The sequence below is a fragment of the Branchiostoma lanceolatum genome, chromosome 4 (genome assembly GCF_035083965.1).
Source record: "Branchiostoma lanceolatum isolate klBraLanc5 chromosome 4, klBraLanc5.hap2, whole genome shotgun sequence".
In the NCBI taxonomy this organism is placed as follows: Eukaryota; Metazoa; Chordata; class Leptocardii; order Amphioxiformes; family Branchiostomatidae; genus Branchiostoma; species Branchiostoma lanceolatum.
In genome coordinates this window covers 13523945-13543302 of record NC_089725.1, presented here as the reverse complement: position 1 = coordinate 13543302, position 19358 = coordinate 13523945, and the positions used below count along the sequence as shown (strand labels likewise).

The window sequence follows — 19358 nt, the reverse complement described above, 5'->3', positions numbered from 1 at the left end:
AGTAAGAAGCTCTTGGGGTCTCGCAGAACTTGTAGAGAGAGTTTTTGTACGGGTGATTTTGGAACAGTCCATTTATGCATCAGGAGGGAGATTGTCGAAGTATAATGCTCTCGCAAATGTTGCCTTTCTACATGCAGTTAATATTTCGATTTGCCCAGGTGTTTTTTGGGACATCCCACTTCTTGCATGGGGAGGAGTATGGCTAAACATGCTGTATTTGCTCAGGGGCAAATGACGGCCTTTCTAGTTTTAATTTGTTTTCTTTCAACAACGAACGGTGGCGTGTTAAGGTGGTTTCATGCCGCTTTGACAAGTCACGGTACCGGTGTCCCCCAAAAAGTGCCCATAATGCTGTGCCACGAAGGAAAACAGAGTACATGTATAGAAGAAATTGAAGATAAAAGACGTCAGCAATGGAAACGTACGGGGAAAGTATGTTCCAAAATGGAGAACAGCTGGCTGTAATCGGTTGCATGTTTCTGTTCAGTCCAAGACACGTAGAAAGTGATGTCTACGTATCTAGAGGGGCAATAGAAACGACAAACGTTCGATATGGAAGCTTTACATAAACAACGAATATAGCTAGTTGTGGGGAGGTTAGGTTTGACGTCATGACAGGTTGTTCAGTATGATATAAGGCGGCAGCTGCCGCGCTGCGTGCCTGCTACTGTTGTGTTATGCCGAAGGGCAGTTATAACCGTTACGTTACCTGCAATACAGGTACAAATCCATAAACCGCAGCCAGTGCAGGTGTTATGTCGAGTAGTGTGCATTTTTACTGCTATCCATCTTCATCTTCATGGTTAACCGGTTCAACCTTATAGTTGAGTCTGCGAATTCATGTGTTTGTCCTATACTGACCTCATAGTACATATCTAACGTTACCAGTACTAATACACGTCAAGAACACCACATGTCTACTTCGTTTCTTCACAACTGTATATTTCGAAGGGACAAAACTCCTGTAGAAAGTCCAGCCCCAATTTCTAGAAAAGTTACAACACTTTTCCATGTACAACAAGAGCTTTCAGCAAAGTGTATGGAAATAAAATGAGCTAGTTTATAGCATATTTAGCTGAATATGGATGCCATGGAGCCACAATGTCATTTTGAAATGCCAAGATAGATATCGAAGAACACTCACTTGTGACGATATAGTGCACGTCCACTTTGCCGTTTCTTGCCATGTACAATCAACAAGTTTACCGTACCAATCAACACTATATCGGCACATAGACCATATATGAATTTGACAATAAAACGAAAAGACTTTCACAGTCATTGACGAAAAGTAGTGGATGCTACTTGAAACGTCTGACCGTTTCCAAAATCATATCCAGTTGTTTGAGTAATTGCTTTTTTGGTATATGAAAAGACTTTTGGTATGAAATTGTAATAAAATATGGATTGCGTAAAATAAAAATAAAGGTTTAATGTAAAAAGCTGGTTTTAAAGACCTTGTCGTTTAAATCGGTATTAAGATAAACGGATGATACGGGCATGCATATGACGGACTAGAAAATCTGACTATGATGTCATGAATTAGTAAATACCCTCATTACAGGTAGTCACATCTGCAGGTGAGGTAAATATAATGATGTGGACAATAAAGGTAACGTTAAATATATACTATATTGTTTGATTTATTAAAGAACAAAACGCAGAAGTAATGCAAATGCTACCTGGACTTGTGGCATATACACAATGTAGGGACTGAGATCGCGTGCAACATGGGTCACCAGCGGTCATCGCCCTCGACCTCTCAACTTTGACCCTGCCGACAATCTACGAGGAAGTCTGAAGTTGTAACGCTAGGTATACCTGGTGAAAATACCTGTAAAAGTCGACAGTTGCAAGCGGTGGTTGTAGCAATGGAGAAATCCCAAAGATCCCAGTCCTTCAGTACTATAGAGAACAGTCATGAAGAGGAAAGAGGCGAGAAACTGAAGCAAGATGACGATCAAAATCGTGCAATCATGGTTATTCAAACTGGAGGTACGCATAGCTTTGTGTGTATCATACCTATGAAATTGATATATATCACGCCAATCAACATACTGGACGTTTTTGCTGTTGGAAGGACGATTTTTTATAACTCCACAAAGAAGCGTAAGCTGTCGTTAGAAACCCTTCTGTTAACTCTAAAATTTGTAAACAGGTGTATAAACATAATACATAAGCAAAAGCTGCACACCTGGATAGATATGACCACGCCCCATTTTGATTATTTAAATCATGGGAGTGAAATTGGTTGAATGGGTATGTAGTTGATATCCATTGTGCCTAGAGAGGCACATCACATGGGGTTTTATTTATGATTGCCAGTATATTACTAATACTAAATATATATATATTATGATAGATAGAGATATCCAGTAAAATGTTGCCATATCATTAACTCAAGGTAGAAGTCACAATTGACATGACAGGTTTATTTTAAGACTTAGGTTTATCTGGCAAAGCTTTATTTCACAATTCACATGCATTTAACTCATCTAATCCATTTGCTTTCAACTCAGCTTATAGAATAAAAACATTGATGACGGTCGGTTTCTCAGTGAACAGTTAACTAAAAACACGACCTCTTGTGATGTAGTTTGCACATCTTACTTCGGAATTGTCTCAGAAAGGGAAGAGGCTCTGAATCACATTATGAATATATATATGTAGGACATTCAGTCATCATCTATCAGAATTAGATAAATAATTTGAAATAATGATTTACTGGATATTATGAATGTAGAAATGATTTTCTCCTTGTAGTCATTTCAGCAATTTGTATCTATTTTCTACAGGTCAGGACAAGTGTCAAACATGATTCTTACTAATAGTAATAGTATACAGAAAAAAAGGTGGCTAACCATCACCAAAATATTTACATGATGTATTCTTGTAAGTTGTACAGTACATAGTTTTCATACATGTATGGCTATGTAGCTGCCCAATGTGCCTGCATGTAGGCTGAGGTCAAAGGAAAGCTTCATTCCTTATAATTTCAGGCACCATTGACAAGGAATACCCCCGGAGTATGGGTGGTTATGCCTTTGAGATCGGGTCCTCGGCAGCACAGAGTATCCTGGAGAGGATGAACTTGGCCATGCCTGTGGAGTATGGCAGCGTGTTCAGGAAGGACTCCCAGGAAATCAACGACTGGGACAGGTGAGAGGTCAAGATTGCAGAGGCATGATGGTGAAATTGAAGTTTAGCTGGTAACCTTGCAAATGTACGTTATAAAAACGAAAAGAAAAAATGTACCTCCCAGAAAAAATATGGCTGAAGAAAGATATACTGCTGCTGCTGACAAGAAAACAGAACTATATTCTATTTGATTTGATAGATTAGGTAATTCTAAAACATTTAAAAAAAGTTACTTCAATAATGATGGTACAGAAATAGGCAAATATAGATTATAAATCTTGCTCTACATGGACGAATGTACTCATATATTAGCTAAATCTAATCAAAATTGAAGGCTACTGCTAAAGTAAGCTGGATGATTTCCTTTGTACAAATTGTAAAGATGGCAGTTGCTTGTTGATCTATTCAACTACTAGTATACATCCAAAGGGGTACAGACTACTACGCAAGTCGATACAGACTTACTGGTAACTTATCTAATATCATAGAACCATAGTTGACGTCATCATCTCTTTTCTTTACCATTCAGGGAACTACTGTCCCAGGTATGTCAGGCCTCTACCCAGTCCCGTATCCTCATCACACACGGTACAGACTCCATGATCGACACAGCCGCCTACCTCGCCAAGAAACGCTTACCTAAGACAATCATTCTCACCGGGGCATTCAGGCCCGAGAAGTTCAAGGACTCGGATGCGGACTTCAACGTCGGGGTCGCCATCGGAGCCTTGCAGACCATCCAGATTCACGATGTGTTCATCGCAATGAACGGCAGGGTGTACTGGTGGAACGAAGTCACCAGAAACCAAGAAACTGGGCAGTTTATATGTAAACTGAAGTAACAGTCCACTTTTGCAGTATTAAGAAATGGTGATTATGTTCCAAACCTACAGTTGCTGTATATATTTTGAAGTTTGAAAGATCTGATATTTTGCAATGTTTTTGATGTTATAAGTTCAGCAATATGATTGAGTACACGAACAGTATTTCTAACCTTCTCCCTGCCGTGGGTTAGTCTATGCAGTCATGGTGGCATCTGAGATAGCAGAAGTCAGTAACAAAAGGGTTAAACTTTAACTTAAAGGGTACAGTGTGAGTAGCATATTCACAACAATATGGTCTTTTTGTCTGTACCAATGGAAGTTGAAGGTACATGTGTGCATGGATGATTGGGACCACCTGTTAGAATTTCTACTATGGCAACTCAGGAAACAACATCTTTTCCAGGATTCTACATTTCAACAAGATGCAATTCTATGGTTAAGAGTCATCCCTATTTACATTATATAGTACAATGTATTTATATTTGCTGCAGTTCATAATTTTTCCATAGAAAACAACCTATTTTTGTAACAGTTACTGTTCAATGATGGTACATTCATTATTTTTGTAACTTTTTATATGGGTTGCTAATATTCTACATAAGAATGATATTTTGTTTCCCTTTTGTTACAACAGAAATTTTGTATTTCAGCGATGCAGAATTTGAAATATATTTTGTATACATGTAATGGGAAATGATTTTGTACTGTGTAATAGTTGGCAGTTGTATTGTACATTTCTAGTTGGAAAAATCAATGTGCCTTAACAATGTTCAGGACAGATTTATTTCATAGTTGTGGTATATAACAGTAAGTTTTCTCCCAGCTATTACTTTTATCTGTCGTTGTTTTGTCTTCATTTACATGTTTTAGATAATTTTCAGTGTTATAAACTTAAGGTTGTAATGGAAGATCATTAATGCTGACAAGTTTATTAAAAGTCTCCACTTGTAGTATGTATCAAATATTACTTGTATGAGTATTTCTGATTACTGTGTTTATGAGATCTTTCCTGGAGGATCATTCATTGAATGATGTGTATCTGGCTCCATAGTTTATGGCATGTGCAGTGGGGACACCTTGCTGCTTGAATAGTCAGTACATCTATAGATGCATAATTTGTCAGCATTTCTCACTAAAAGGACACAAACTTTACAATGCAGATGCCTGATATAATAAATGATATATAGTAAGCTGGTTTCCTAATCATCTTTTGTGACGTGTGGCAAAAGGAGTGATACTCCATTTTGACAAGGATGATACACAGTACAGTAGTCCTCATTCACACTGTAAGTTCATGTGTGTAAGCCTTGAAGGATAAAATCTAATTTGTGATCATACTTAATACCTCACTGTTGACTCCACTATTCTTGTAGTAATGGTACTACAAAGTTGGTGAACTATCAGATATGAGCAATAAAGGGATGTATGATTTAGCATTCTCTTCAACAAAACCCCACTTGGTGGTCTCAATAAATCACATGATTCTGATCCTGTTAAGTGTTTAAAGAGATAATTTCGAAGGCTGAAATTTTCATGATTTATGACTCGATGTATAAATCTAAAATGTACATTGAATAGCTAACAAGGTTATATACATGTAGTAGCAACAACCAATTATATAAAACAAACTCCTATTGATTCAGAAGCATTATGTTATCCGTATATTGTAATACATATATTGTCTGTCATGTGGTATGGTGCATATAGATAATGTTACATCATTCTGTACATTGAACATAAGATGCAGTGAATTGTGATACATTTCATTTAATTTCATATTTTGTTATATTTTGAGTGACCTCCCAACGCAGATTAAACATGTCATCTCTAGCACAATGAACACCACTTTATCAAAGGATATCAGATTCTATAATTATCACAAACTTTAGGTTCCATACAAAATATTACATCTTAAACTTGTGACATTCACCAGTCAAATCTTACAATATTGTGTTAACATGTGAGAGACTACCTTCATCCAAGATTGTTGCTATTTTCTTGTCTAAAATGATTTTTAAACCTTAGCTTGTCTCATAAAATTAACATCCAAAGGACTAATAGTCAATGAGACTGCGCATACATGTACATGTATCTGATGCACTAACCCACCCACCTTTTCAGTAACGTAGTATGGACTGTTTACAAAATAATAGAACATTTCATTCAGTGATACTGGAAATCAATAAATTATATTGTACTGACAACTGACTACTAGTAGGTGATTCCACTGAATACGAAGAAGAGTCTGCACTGTTCCTCTATCACATTAGGCCACAGAAATTGAGTTTGCTGGTTCTTTAAGTTAAACTTGAATCAAAGTGCTAAACTGGGAGGTTTTCATGAAAACAGAGTCTGATGGAATAGTTTGGGGGAGCGAACATAGCCAGATACAGGGTTTTCTCCCATCTGCTTTCTTCCCCTTTTAATCTTTGTTTACTTTAAAATGTCTTAGAGCCAAGCAAATACGATGTCATTAATGTGGCCATAGTACAGAATAGACACTAGTTATTCATTTGGCATTTAAAGGATATGAGGAGTACTGAACTAGTGTGACATCCTTGGCAAATGATGCTATGAAGGTTTGCTTTTTTCCACATCATGTGATACACAATGTGCATCATAATGACTGTCTTCTTGTATCGGGGTGTTGTACAATCAGCTACATTGTAAGCTGGTGAAAATTAATGTGTTTAGCTCATGATTGGGTTTTGGAAGTGCTTTGGAAGTCTAATATGGACCTTATGAAAACAAGAGGTTTCATTCTCAATTAAAACCTCATACATATGAGTATAAATGGACACTACACGGGGTTCTGGAACAGCAGTGTATTATACCGTATACTACATGTAATCTTGTGAATAAAGCACTGTATGAAAAGGCTTTTCATAAGCCTATAGGGGCACTTAACTTCCATTGGTTCCAGTCTTTAATAAAAAAGGACAAATTGTGAGTCATTCTAGGCACCAAGTAAATAACTGCTTCCATCATCTTGATAAAAGTGAAATTGATAAATCAACTTCCCTTCCTACAAAACAATTTCAGTTAGTGATACATGGAAATTTGAGCTACAGCATAACACTTTTGACATTTACTCTCATGATCATACTATGGAATATCACATTAATTTTGTATTTTTTCTCTTCCTATTTACTTTAATGCAAGCCAGCAATGAGATTTTTATGTAAGGCCTCAATTGTTCCTACCCCTATCATATATGACATAAAATGAACTACATTTGTGTATATGTAAAATATAGGTCCACAGGGTTGTTATACATAATCATCTTAGATGATAAGAACTCAATACACTTCACAAGTCAATCTACTGTATGTATCAATAAGAATTGAGTACACCTTTATATGATTCTTACTCCCACATTTTCTATGTATGCATTTTTCAAAGTAGGGCACCAGTACATAAATAGCCCATGGCAGTATCTAATTTATCAATTAGTGTTAACTTACATAATAACACAATGTAGTTTAATGTCAAAGTCAATTAAGTTCAATGTATAACCAACAGCATTCATAGTACACACTGTCAAAACTTCATGACATGTAATCATTCCCCAAAATATACAGAATACATATACGAGTACATGTAGTGCTTATCCACTTTGAATACAGAGAAAAACTTCGCCTGTCAACTTAAACCCAATTTTTGACATAAATGATATACTAGATTATCCAATAACTCCCAACATATCTATGATTAAAAAGGCAGCATAATATCATACACTTCATTCTGTATTTACTACATCAAAATAACATCTGACCATACAAAGATAAGAAGTTTAACAGGATCTACAATCAACAAGTAACTCCACTGAGTGATATGTAGTGCTGTCACAGGGTCAGGTTGGCCTAAATTGTCTAACATTTCTGTGATGTATGTGAATGTCAATGAAAAAAAGGGTAGTGAAATACATAAAGAGGATGACAAATTAATATTGCTATATGCTAATGTAGATGTCAATCATAATGATGGAAAATTAATTGGATCATGGCTTGTAAAAGTCACCCCTCTGACCTCCAGTTTTGCTAACTAGGTGGATGTTTTCTACGGTGATGTCATGCGTGACAGCTTTGCACATGTCGTACACTGTTAGCGCTGCAACTGTCACCGCCGTCAGCGCTTCCATCTCCACTCCGGTCTTTCCCGTGGTGCTGACCTCTGACACGATGTGAACTGCATGCTGGGAAGGATCCAGACGGAGCCGGACGTCGACTTTACTGATGGGGATGTTGTGGCACAGGGGGATGAGATTACTGGTGTTTTTAGCGGCCATGATGCCGGCGAGCTGTGCCACTGTTAGTACATCGCCCTTCTTCATCTTGTTGTCCTTCACCAAAGCAAAGGCATCAGCACCCAACATCACAGCTGCTGCTGCGGAGGCCATCCGTCGTGTGTTATCTTTGTGTCCAACATCCACCATCTTTGCCTTTCCTGTCTCGTCTGTATGTGTCAGACTAGCACTGTGGGACCCTCCCACAGCAGAGCCGTCACCATTTGCTGCAACACCGTCGTTATCAGAGGAAAATTTTCTGTCACATCTTGATTGATGTTTGTTATTCTGCATGAGGTCTAAACTGTCCATCCTGCCTCTGCCTTGAACGGAGGTGCTGTAGAATTGTTGCAAACATTTTTGTCCTCCTAATACCCCTTCTAGAAAGCCCTTTACTCTAGATCTGTCCCGGATGTAAATGTTGAAAATTGTCTTTGGCGAACAGCAACCAGATCCCTTCGCCTTGGCCGTGACACATTGTAACCCATTGCTGCGTGAGATCAAGTCAAACACATCTTCAAAACTACCCTTTGCATGTATTTTCCCTTCATGACTGATGACATCCTGGCCGCTATCTGTGCACATCGTAATGAAAAAGAGAGATAGTCAGTGTAATTGTAGGCATTCGTCAAATACACATAAAGGGGAGGATGCAAGGAGGGATCGATTTTTCCCTGAGGCAGGATGAGAATTTATGTGACAAAAAGTTGTCAAAGGGCCTTCAAAGTACATGAATGACTATGATTCATATCTACTACATTTTCATGAGGAAGATGCTGAAGTTTATAAAGGGACATGTTTCTACCCAACACAATTTCCACACTGAACAAGGATTTAAATTTTTTGTCCAAAGTATCAGAAAAAAACAATCTGCTACAAAAACATTATTAAGTAACTTTTAGGGTGACAAAGGAGTTTATTTGGTAGACTCTGGTACCTTTGTGAGAGGGTTATCAAATCTAAGAAACAGAACTATGAGATACAGTTTCAAAACCACTTGCTCAAAAATTAGACTTGTTTCATGGTCCTTTCATGGTGATTTTTGGCTTATATCAAATGGATAAAACATTGCAAGTTAGAATAAATTCAATCGGATAATATATTTTTTTCAGACAAAAACAATCTACAATGCTCTGGCTGATTCAGTCAAAAATTTCCTTAGGTTCTCCCTTTTTTGGGCTTTTTACTTATTTCTGTATCGCCAAGCCAACCATCGCTCCTCCATCCCTCCCCCCGTATTTTGAATCACTCTATTATGAAGACACTGCCCTGCTGGACTCATCTCCGAGCCGTGCCAAACTCATTACGTGACTAATCTCTACCGGGTAATTTCCACACACACGCCGGCGATCAACCCGGCCAGCTGGAAACCAATAAAGACCAGACGCTGCGGATGATGAGGCCCGATTGGCAGCTTCCCGGTGGATTGGAAACGCATAAAAAAAGTTCAGCTCGAAAAGTGATTAATCAGACCTCTGGACACGGAAGAGCTAGTCTCTAAGCTAGCATTGGAAATGAGAAAGTTTGTCATTGAATCTAAGTGACAAACAATTCTGTCAGTGTCACTGGTATCTATACAGTACATTAAGAAATGTACCCATTTGCATGAATGGTACATGCTCTGTTTATGATCTAGGCCAGAAAGGACTTTTAATTGGTGATTAAAGTGTGTATCAACCACCACAAGCCACAGAGTGTTTGGGGATTTGACTAATTACTTAGTATATACTTGATTGGACAGTATCAGAATTTCATTTCACCAACGCCAAACTGTGGAACGAGATAAGGGTATAACTCTAGGACATTCACCCTAAATGGATGTGTTGGAAAACTTGTTTTTTCTGACTTAAAGAAGACTTCCAATTGCAAATATCAGCTTATTATCCATTATGTTTTTCAAGGAAATCTTTTATAATCATGGTAACAATTTACTTTTCATTAAAATGGTATTATTGGAATTAAGTAACCTTTTTTCTTTCCTAGGAATATAAATCTCACAGAAGGCAACTCATCCCACGGGGAAAAGAGAAGTTGTTTTGTGTGACTGATTAGGATTAGGAAACATTATAACACAGATGTTCTGCACAGTCTGATATATAGTGCATAATTACCAACTTGGCATGATTAAGCCGCTTGGTACCGCTGGGAATATGAAATGGTTATAGCTGATATCAATTTAGGATGAAGATGACATTTTTGACATTCAGGCTGTTGCAGTGGAAAGGATATTTTTCTTCAATCCTTCTATATAGAAATATACTGTTTGTGTGACACTGTTATTTCTGAATCACATGTAACACTGCTAGATGTTATTTAATATTATATTGTGCTCTATTATAATCCTTGTACTTACTTTTTGGAAATGGTAGGCTGTCTGTGTGTTGTAATGTGTGCAAAAATAAAGACTTAGAACAACAAAAAGTAACACTCACCCACCAATGAGAATCATGGGCCTGTTCTTCATCTTTGCAATGTTGAACATCCCTGAAGAGAAACAACAAAAAGTTTAAGGGGTGGACCAAATGGATTTGAGGAAAATGGAGGAAAAAACAAGACCCGAGCTTCTTGCTGAAATCTATATGAACTTAGTCTTTGCATAAACTTTCATCATTTTGCTGACAGTTAATCTTTTTCCGCATCAGATCTCGTAGTGTTGTTAATATTCTGCTGAGGTACAACCTCAATCATATCCATCCTTTGCAGCACATCATTATCTGACACATACAACATGCACTTCTTCAGAAAGCAAGGAAACTATTTCAAAAACAGATCTAGAGCTGTATAATCATCATAGATAATGACAGTCATCTTCGAGAACAAAGCACTATACCAAGAATGACATGCAATGTTTTCTACTTTCAATGCAAATGGCAACCATATAATACAGATGGGGTGACAGATGAAGTAAAAAGGTTCAGCTCAACCTTTTAGTTCCCTCAATTTAGACTGAGTTAAATGGATGATTTTATGTGTGACCTTCAGTGTCAGTCTTTCATTTTTCACCGCTGGTAAGTGAGTGAAGGACACGTACAAACGTATGCACCGTTACACCCCGTGGAACACTTGGCATTTAGCGGGAGACACCATCGCGACATAGCATCAATCATAATCCCCTCAATAAAAAGGCTTTCACAACGGGGGCACCTTTTGAAGGCGTTTAGTTGGACTAGTGCCATGTTAAATCTTTTCCTTCATTACCTGTTGCACTGTACGTGGCAACCCTTTATTCAGATCCGTTTCTAGTTCAGAAAGATTGGGTGAATGTTGGATGATGGGCCGTTTCTTTCTCTTCTTAAAGGTCACGCCTAGAGCTTGCATCATGTACACGTATGTTCAAAGTGCTGAATAACACATTTACGGCCAATAATAATGGCATGGTAGTTTAGAGAAAAGTTGACTGGCTGAATAGGTGCGTACATGTTGGTAGAATGGAGAGAAGAAGACAAGGATGAATGCACAAAGGGATAGAAAGAAGAATGGCAGAAGGGAAGGAAGGATAGAAAGGAGCCTCAGGAAGGATGCAAAGGTGTCAATGTGTCTGTCAAATTGGTCCACAAGATATTTTCTTTTTTCTTTCATTGCACTATGTGATGTTCCACTTTGTATTTTGATTCTTTCTAAAAAATTATGACATTGATGAAAATTTTAGTGTTTTTGCTAGCCACCCTTTGTCAACAATGACCAACCAATGACAAATACCTTATGCTTAAAGCAAAGATTACTGCACCCCCCTCCCCCCACACAAATAAAGCTAAAATTGCTAGACACCAACAATCTATTTCAGACGTACCCTATAATGTTGAAAGATGTAGGAACCCTGACCACATCTTTCTTCAGGTCCCAGGGGTATGATAAGTATGACATTAACTCCTATAATGAATGTCAGTGGACTGATTACTTCCTTTGGTCTATTAACCATACGGTCACAAGCTTTCCTGTTTGTCCAAATTAGTACTTTGGCCGGGTTCGTCGCTATAATAAGTCTATTGCCGGATGCAATAGCTAGATCTGGTGTACAAGCATGTGTCTTTTATACAATGTCATGTAATGTTCAGTAAGTATGCTCTGAGTCCAGATATCTTTGATATTATGGGCCCTGCATGGCCTGCAGTTTTGACTTTAAATATGTCTATTAAATTTATGCCTACCTATTTTCATGGGTATGACTACAAAAGTCAATTTATGTGCGCCGTGCCTTACAGGGATCATCTATTATAAAACAAACTTAGTCAATCTTTTCAATATCAACTCTGTTAGAATCAAAATCCTCCTATTACAACAGATACAGATCTGTTTACAATTGATGGACTAATATGTAATCCCAGGCATCTACCATCTAAACTGAACACAAAAAGTTTGGAAACTTAATTTTGTTTCTAATCATATTTTGGTAAATGCCTTTATCAATTGCACTGTATCATATTTTTTCCTTTAATCTCAAAATGGTGCCCCATTTGCGCAATGAGCACCCTGACACATCTTGTGGGTCGGTCACTCAAAAAAAAAAGGCAGAAATTTCTCTGTCAATGTCTGACAATGTGTTGGCAGACAGGAATTTTGGCACTCATGTTTTGTGATGCACTCACATAGTCAGCTCTGGTCTTCTACCTTTTGAAATAGGATCATGACCAATATGGTATCATTATAAAGGGTAATAGATATTGCTTTCCACTGATACATAATACTTGACAATTGATAAAGTAATAGCAGTGAAAGATACCATTGATCAAATCTAAGTTACTGAACTTTTTTGTGTTGAGTGTATTACCAAAAAAGATCCACTTTGTACCAAAACATTCATAGGATTCTAAGAAGCATCGATACTACTGTCACAGTGGCCTTTACAGAATGATGAAATTGGCAATAAAGATCACAGCAGACTGAGGACACATAAAGATAGGCCTGTCCTCTGCCCTACAGGATGTCGTCCATTACATACCTATAACCTTGACTTTGCTTCACCTTTTAACCCACAATGGAAGATCGTTTGCCCTCAAGTTACTGTTACAGTAATACCAGTACGCAATCACAAACTTGAGTTTCTTTTATTGACAAACTGCAAGAAAGCTTAATGAGTTTTTCAGGTTGTGTAAAAGCACTCAAGCTCGTAACAGGTACAAGTCTTATTATGACATGACATTGTTTTTGCTGTTGGAATCAATTTGTTACAGGCATTTGTCAGTGTAAACCTTTAGGGGGATTGGGGCTACGAGTCCAACATACAGGGGGCAGCATGCACTTGCAACATTCAAATGAATATATATACATACTTTAGGTCAAACATATATGGATAATACATAATTATGAATTGATCACTAGGTGATCAGACAGATCTTTCCAGACATCTTCTCTTTACACAGGGACTATGCCAAGACATAGGAAAATGTTGCATGTCCAATTATGGTCCTGAAACATTTTGGGTCAATATAGGTAGGGATTCTCTCTCTTTTTTGTGCAACAGTTTAAGGACTGGTGATCCAACAAATACTGCATGACAAACGAGTTGGTTGAGTAACCGGAAACACATTGTCAACATCTTTTTGTCCTAGACTTTACTGGGTTCAAATCTTTCTGCCAGTTTAAGGATGTTTCTACAGAAATTTCCTTGATATTCTTGATAGTCACATCCAGTTTCCCTTCCAACACTTTTAATTATCTTTAAAAGAGCAACAGGTGCAATGGTGATCTTGTGCCACCTTGATAGGTCAAAAAGTTGCAAAAGACGAATTGCACTGCACCTTCTGTGTACTCACCTGCATGCTGTTTCTTCTTCCTCCCCACTGCTGCTCCGATGATCTTGAGAAGCTCCTTCTCTGAAGTATCGGCTCTTAAGGTATCTCGAAGGGACACCTCCGAATTACCGAACAGGCACACCTGTGAAGGAATATGTCTGGGTGAGTTGGCGTGACAAAAAGAGGCTCTTCCAACTGCCTCATGTCTCAACCGAAGTGTAGAACTACCAGAAGGAACACTGACTATAAATTCAGTTATTTTTGAGGTGGATTTATTTTCTGATGGGAGGGAAATTAAAGGTTTTGCCATGTTTCAAGTTGGTGGCTGCAACAATTCTGTATCAGTTATTAGAAATTGTTACATTGAAAAAGCATATTCATGGGGTTAAGATTACAGTGTATGTACAATCACATAGTAACAACTTATGAAGTAATCTTTCCTGAAACAAAATGTCAGGAATGTGTCACAAAAATGTTAGTGAGTTACATAAACTATGTCCAATTGAATAAATTGACATATACATGACATTGTGTAAATAAAAAATTATGTGATCAAATATAATGAACATTTTGAAAAAAATGTGTACATCTGTAAAGCCTGTACCTTGAGATTCCCATCAGCAGTTATCCTGAGTCTATTGCAGGATCCACAGAAGTGTTCAGACATGGACGTCACAAAGCCCATCTGGCCACGGAATCCTGGCACTCTGTAGGCCTGGGAGGGAAAGGTTTACTGTACATTGGTCTAAGTTTGCGAGGTGTTGATTTTGTAATAGGAGGAAAAAAGTCTAGGTGCTTGCAGTGTCTTAAGTTTATGGTTGAAACAACCGTAGTAAAGCAATGAAAGACAAATCATGCACCATTACGTTCTTGGTGTGATGAGTTAACAATGAAAATCATGAAGTTCAACATAAAACCTCTGCGAATATTTCTTGATTTACAGTACACAGTCTGATATTCATTATCAACTGATTAATATATTCATTGCAGAGTATTGAAATTACTTAAGTTACCATGTACATGTAACGTTACTACATTGTTTAGGATTCAGTACAGGGTTTAAGAAATATTTACTAATAGGCAATACTTTTTGTCTAGTTCTTACTGTCTGGGTGTAACCATATAAATGTTTGCTTGTTGGTACATTGTTTTGTTGTTCTAAAATAAGCAAATCAAAAAATGAAGCTGCTCTTTTCAACCATGCATGCTGCCATGGTCCTACTACTATGACCTTACAGAGTTTACTAGCTGCTGCAGTATGCTAAATAACATGAACCATTAATATAGTACATGTTATGTATTTGCATCTGATTCAGTAGAAAATGTGATGAGCTCCTCTTATTATAATTTTGTACCTTAAATTTGAATATGAAAAGGCACACATGATTATTATCAACAAAGTTTAACAATAAAGAAATTGCAAGTATATGAAAAAAACTTTCAAAATTATAATCATAGCCAAATATACTACAGCTGGTATAAGGCAACTGTTCAGTAATACATTATGTACTATTTACAATGTACATTTTGTGAACTAAACTGAAACTGAAGGATGATGCTTTTAACCGTACCTTGGAGGTGTCATTGGGCCCGTCGCTCATTTTCTCCAGGTCGGGCCATCTCTGACGGATAGTGTCCAACATCTCCTGGTAGGTCACCATCTTATTGTGATTCCATTTGTTACCTACAGAATGATGAGAAGTGGGTGTGCTTACTGTTAACAACCATGTCGGGGACACATTGACCCTAACAAGTCTATGAGCAGGTACCGGTGATTGTTAGAAGGCCTTGGTACAATATGTTCCAGCTTCTGTTCAACAAATTTGATGTAATAAGTTACAACAGCTACTAATGGTCGTCACTTGACATCCACCCTACTAATGCCTGGCTCAAGGGATCACGAGGAGTATGCGTTATATAGTAGAGTGGATTCATTCCTCAAGCTAACCGACATCTTTCACACCGCAGTCGTTCCTCAGTAAGACAAGGAGTATGCGTTGTAAGGCTGTTTTTGGCGATGCCTCAGTGGCGAGCCAAATGGTATATTATTGTGTGCAGTTTGCAAATATTCTAGGAATTGCACCTGTCAGCCATTTGTCCACAGGTATTCTAAGCCAATAGAATGTTTGGAATATTAGTCAGCAGGATAGAAAGCCATGCAGCCCCCCCCCCCCCCCCCTTGGCTTTAGCGAAAGAAAAAATTTCAATAGACGATTTTGTGATTGACTGACAGCTGGTTAGAGGCCTCACCCACAAGAGTGGAGTCTCAGTTTAGCAGAGCCTTTCGAAGACATAGTCGGTGAGGGGGCCCTGCGTAGGAGAATGAGCTGTTACTGATCTACGACATCTAGTGATTCCCATCCCACTCACTGCTGATTTTAAGGATTAGTCTAAATCTAACCAATGAATTATGTCACACTTCAGCAATCCAGTTGCCAATTCTACGGCATGGGAGACTAGTTGGTACTCAGATTTATTCTAAAAGTATAATAATTATAAAAACTGCACATATACAGTGACTTGATTTTATTGCAGTCGAGTCACTCTGACTATGATTATAATGTTGTTAAAGTTTCAAACATAATTTGCGTTCAATGTAAAAGGGAAAATAAGAATAAGGAACACATGTAAATCATCTGGACCTTATCAGCCAGATGGCCATACTGCTAAATGTGTACCTTGTGCTGCTCCAACTTAAGAGTAATAGCATTATATCAAGCTTAGAGGTTTATATTGCAGAGCTAAAATTCATAATGATAAGTAATTCCAGGTAGACCTAGATGTCGAAAGGCCCAGGGCTTTGGTGTAATTGGGAGCACCCCTTCTTTATCAGTTCACACAAGGGCACACATTTGCATCACTGATCAACATACAATATTGTGGATGTATTTACTTTGGAAGGGATTGTGGCATGTTTAATACTGTTCCCCCAAGGATTGGAAAATGTTGGGTCTTGAACCCTGTCACAGTGAGGATTGGAGCGCAAGGAGAATGAATGATTGTGTACTTTGGGTTAATCCAATGCGTAATCATGATTAATATAATAAAAGCAGTAGATGTATAAAACAAAATTTGTATATGCTGTTCAACTGCTCAAAATGAATCAAGTGTATCACATTAGATTGTGTAAAACAGACCCTCTACATGTAGGGTATACAGCAGGCTAAGCACTAGATGAGCTATATCACCTGTCTCAGACCTCTAAAAAGACAGTGTACTTGATCAGAATTTTTTGCAATTTTTTTTGTGGAAAATTACTTTTTTTTTAGGGGAGACTGACTTGAAATTTGTACATTTAATTCACTAACATGCATCTAATTTGTATCAGGTTAGAAACGAAATGGTGTAGTCTTTGCAAGGCATGAAATATGTAGATGCTACTTCCACATTGTACCACTGCAAGCTAAAACCACTGACAATGCTACTCAGAACAAATTAGTGAGAGTGACTGTCACAGTTATGTTAATTAACTTTTTGCATTCAGTTTAACACTCCAGATTTATCATCTTCTGTTGGTTCTCAGCAGGCAGTGATCTATACAGTGGATTACAGCTACTGTATATAAAAGGGTGACATTTGAGCAAACATCATACCTGCACAGCAGTGCACACAAATGATATCATCTGTCAACCAAGGACCTGCAGTTTGAGTTTATCATCTCTAAGGGTTACAGCTGTTATGACTTGTATCCTGCTGTGTACAATTCACGGAATATTATTATCATAATTATATAATACGTTAAAAGCTGTTCTTAACTTTATACAAAGTCTATCAGCTGCAGGATGAAGTATTGAAAAGTGCCTTTTCCATGAAAACTCAATGCAAGATGTGATGCTCCACATCCCCCCCAAAAAACATCAACAAATAATTCTTGTATCTTATTACAGTTGACTGTTTCCCACTGTTTCCACCACAGAGCAATATATACATGAAAAGCTTTTCTCTGCTTCATTTGTTTTTGATTAGATTAACAATTTCTACAAACTTTGAAGTTATGTAAACGAGCACAAACGAGACTGATGGGTAAGACCTGGTGAAGTATGAGAGATTCAGAGATTTGCTAAATGTGAAATGTCAGAGAGTGCAGGTGCATACATTGTGTTTGATAGATCTATTTGGAATGTTATATTGATCGATCTGTGCCTGATGAAGAATTGATGATTCACTCTTTATGGGTGCCAACATTTCCAGATCTGCTAAAGATTGGTGCTAGGTACATGTAGTAGATGTAGTTTGTGTTAATAGTTTTCCATATCTTGCACAAATTGCCATGAACTATCCTGGAGTAAAGAAGAAAATAGTTGTCAAATCATCCTACATAGAGATCGCCTGACATAATTCATTGCACTGGTGTATTCATATCTCATGTTGCTGTTTTTTAAAGAAATGTTGAATTTGGATTTTGCAATTCAGAACCCAACTTCAAAAGTTAACAATAAATTGTGCAAGATCCATGCTACATGTAGATCCATGTGCCCAGCAGCGATTGCTAATTAAGATCAGTATATTCTGCAATAGACCTGAAGTCAATAAGCTCAGAGTTTGATTATGGTCTCTCTGCCTCCCATGCATTTACCATGGCTCAGTCTTCAAAGGAAATGCCATGCCCTGCACTGTAACTAACTACAGGCATAAGAAGAAAAGACGTGGAGAATGCTAATAAACTGTCTGATTCTGAAATGTTTGGATTGCAGACATGTAAAGACATTAAGAAATTTATTTGTATGCATTTCTTTGGAAAATGCTGATGGCTTGATTTCATTTGTAAAACCAGTGGTAGGAAATCTAGGAAAGCCAATAGACCTAGAAACATCTTTAAGAAGAAAGTCAACAAATATGAATGTTAAACAACAATTCCTGTAGTCACTTAAAACATTAAAAAAAAAGGATGAAAGAAAGAAACTTTTTCAAAAACAGGGCACAGGGCTAACGTTTTTTTTACAAATAAAATTGAAGTAGAACCTAAAAGGAGGTGAAAAATCTTCCTGATCAGCCCTTTTATGAATAGATAGAGAAGAAAACTTACCATCAAATGGCATGTACTCTATAAACCTCACATCCAGGGCCTGCAAGATAAGAAGAGCGGGAAAACAACATGAATGATTGATAGTGGACTCATGAATGAACTATGAAACCCATACTGCAGTAACACCCGACTTATTATCCCCACAGGTGGCATGTTGTGTATACCTTAGTGTGTTGGGAGGTGGGGTGGTAGTGCTAGAAACAATTTTATCAACTATTTGCACGAGCTAAGGTCGCTGGAAAGTGGGGAATATTCATAAAGTCATTGAAAGTCATCAGCCATGAAACGTGTGAGGAAAACATTTCTTGTCAGAATGTCTACTACTCTTTCAGCTCAAAGCTATCAGAAAACAC

General features: G+C 37.6%; 2 protein-coding genes across 2 annotated transcripts in view; one reads left to right on the top strand and one right to left on the bottom strand.

The window, feature by feature from the left end:
- Window positions 1–1761: 1761 nt before the first annotated feature.
- Window positions 1762–5802, top strand: LOC136432695 (probable L-asparaginase periplasmic). The gene is made up of 3 exons (XM_066424159.1): window positions 1762–1995; window positions 3000–3159; window positions 3668–5802. The coding sequence occupies exons 1-3, from the start codon at window positions 1872–1874 to the stop codon at window positions 3978–3980; spliced, it is 597 nt and encodes a 198-aa protein (XP_066280256.1). The 5' UTR covers window positions 1762–1871; the 3' UTR covers window positions 3981–5802.
- The window catches only part of LOC136432694 (molybdenum cofactor biosynthesis protein 1-like), a 27507-nt gene continuing 13862 nt past the window's right edge, over window positions 5714–19358 (bottom strand). The window contains exons 7-12 of the mRNA XM_066424158.1: window positions 19006–19045; window positions 15551–15663; window positions 14584–14694; window positions 14001–14121; window positions 10684–10731; window positions 5714–8822 (exon numbers count right to left, since the gene is read on the bottom strand). Of these exons, the coding sequence (XP_066280255.1) occupies window positions 7963–8822; window positions 10684–10731; window positions 14001–14121; window positions 14584–14694; window positions 15551–15663; window positions 19006–19045 (1293 nt within the window). The 3' untranslated portion in view covers window positions 5714–7962. The remainder of the gene's footprint in view (window positions 8823–10683; window positions 10732–14000; window positions 14122–14583; window positions 14695–15550; window positions 15664–19005; window positions 19046–19358) is intronic.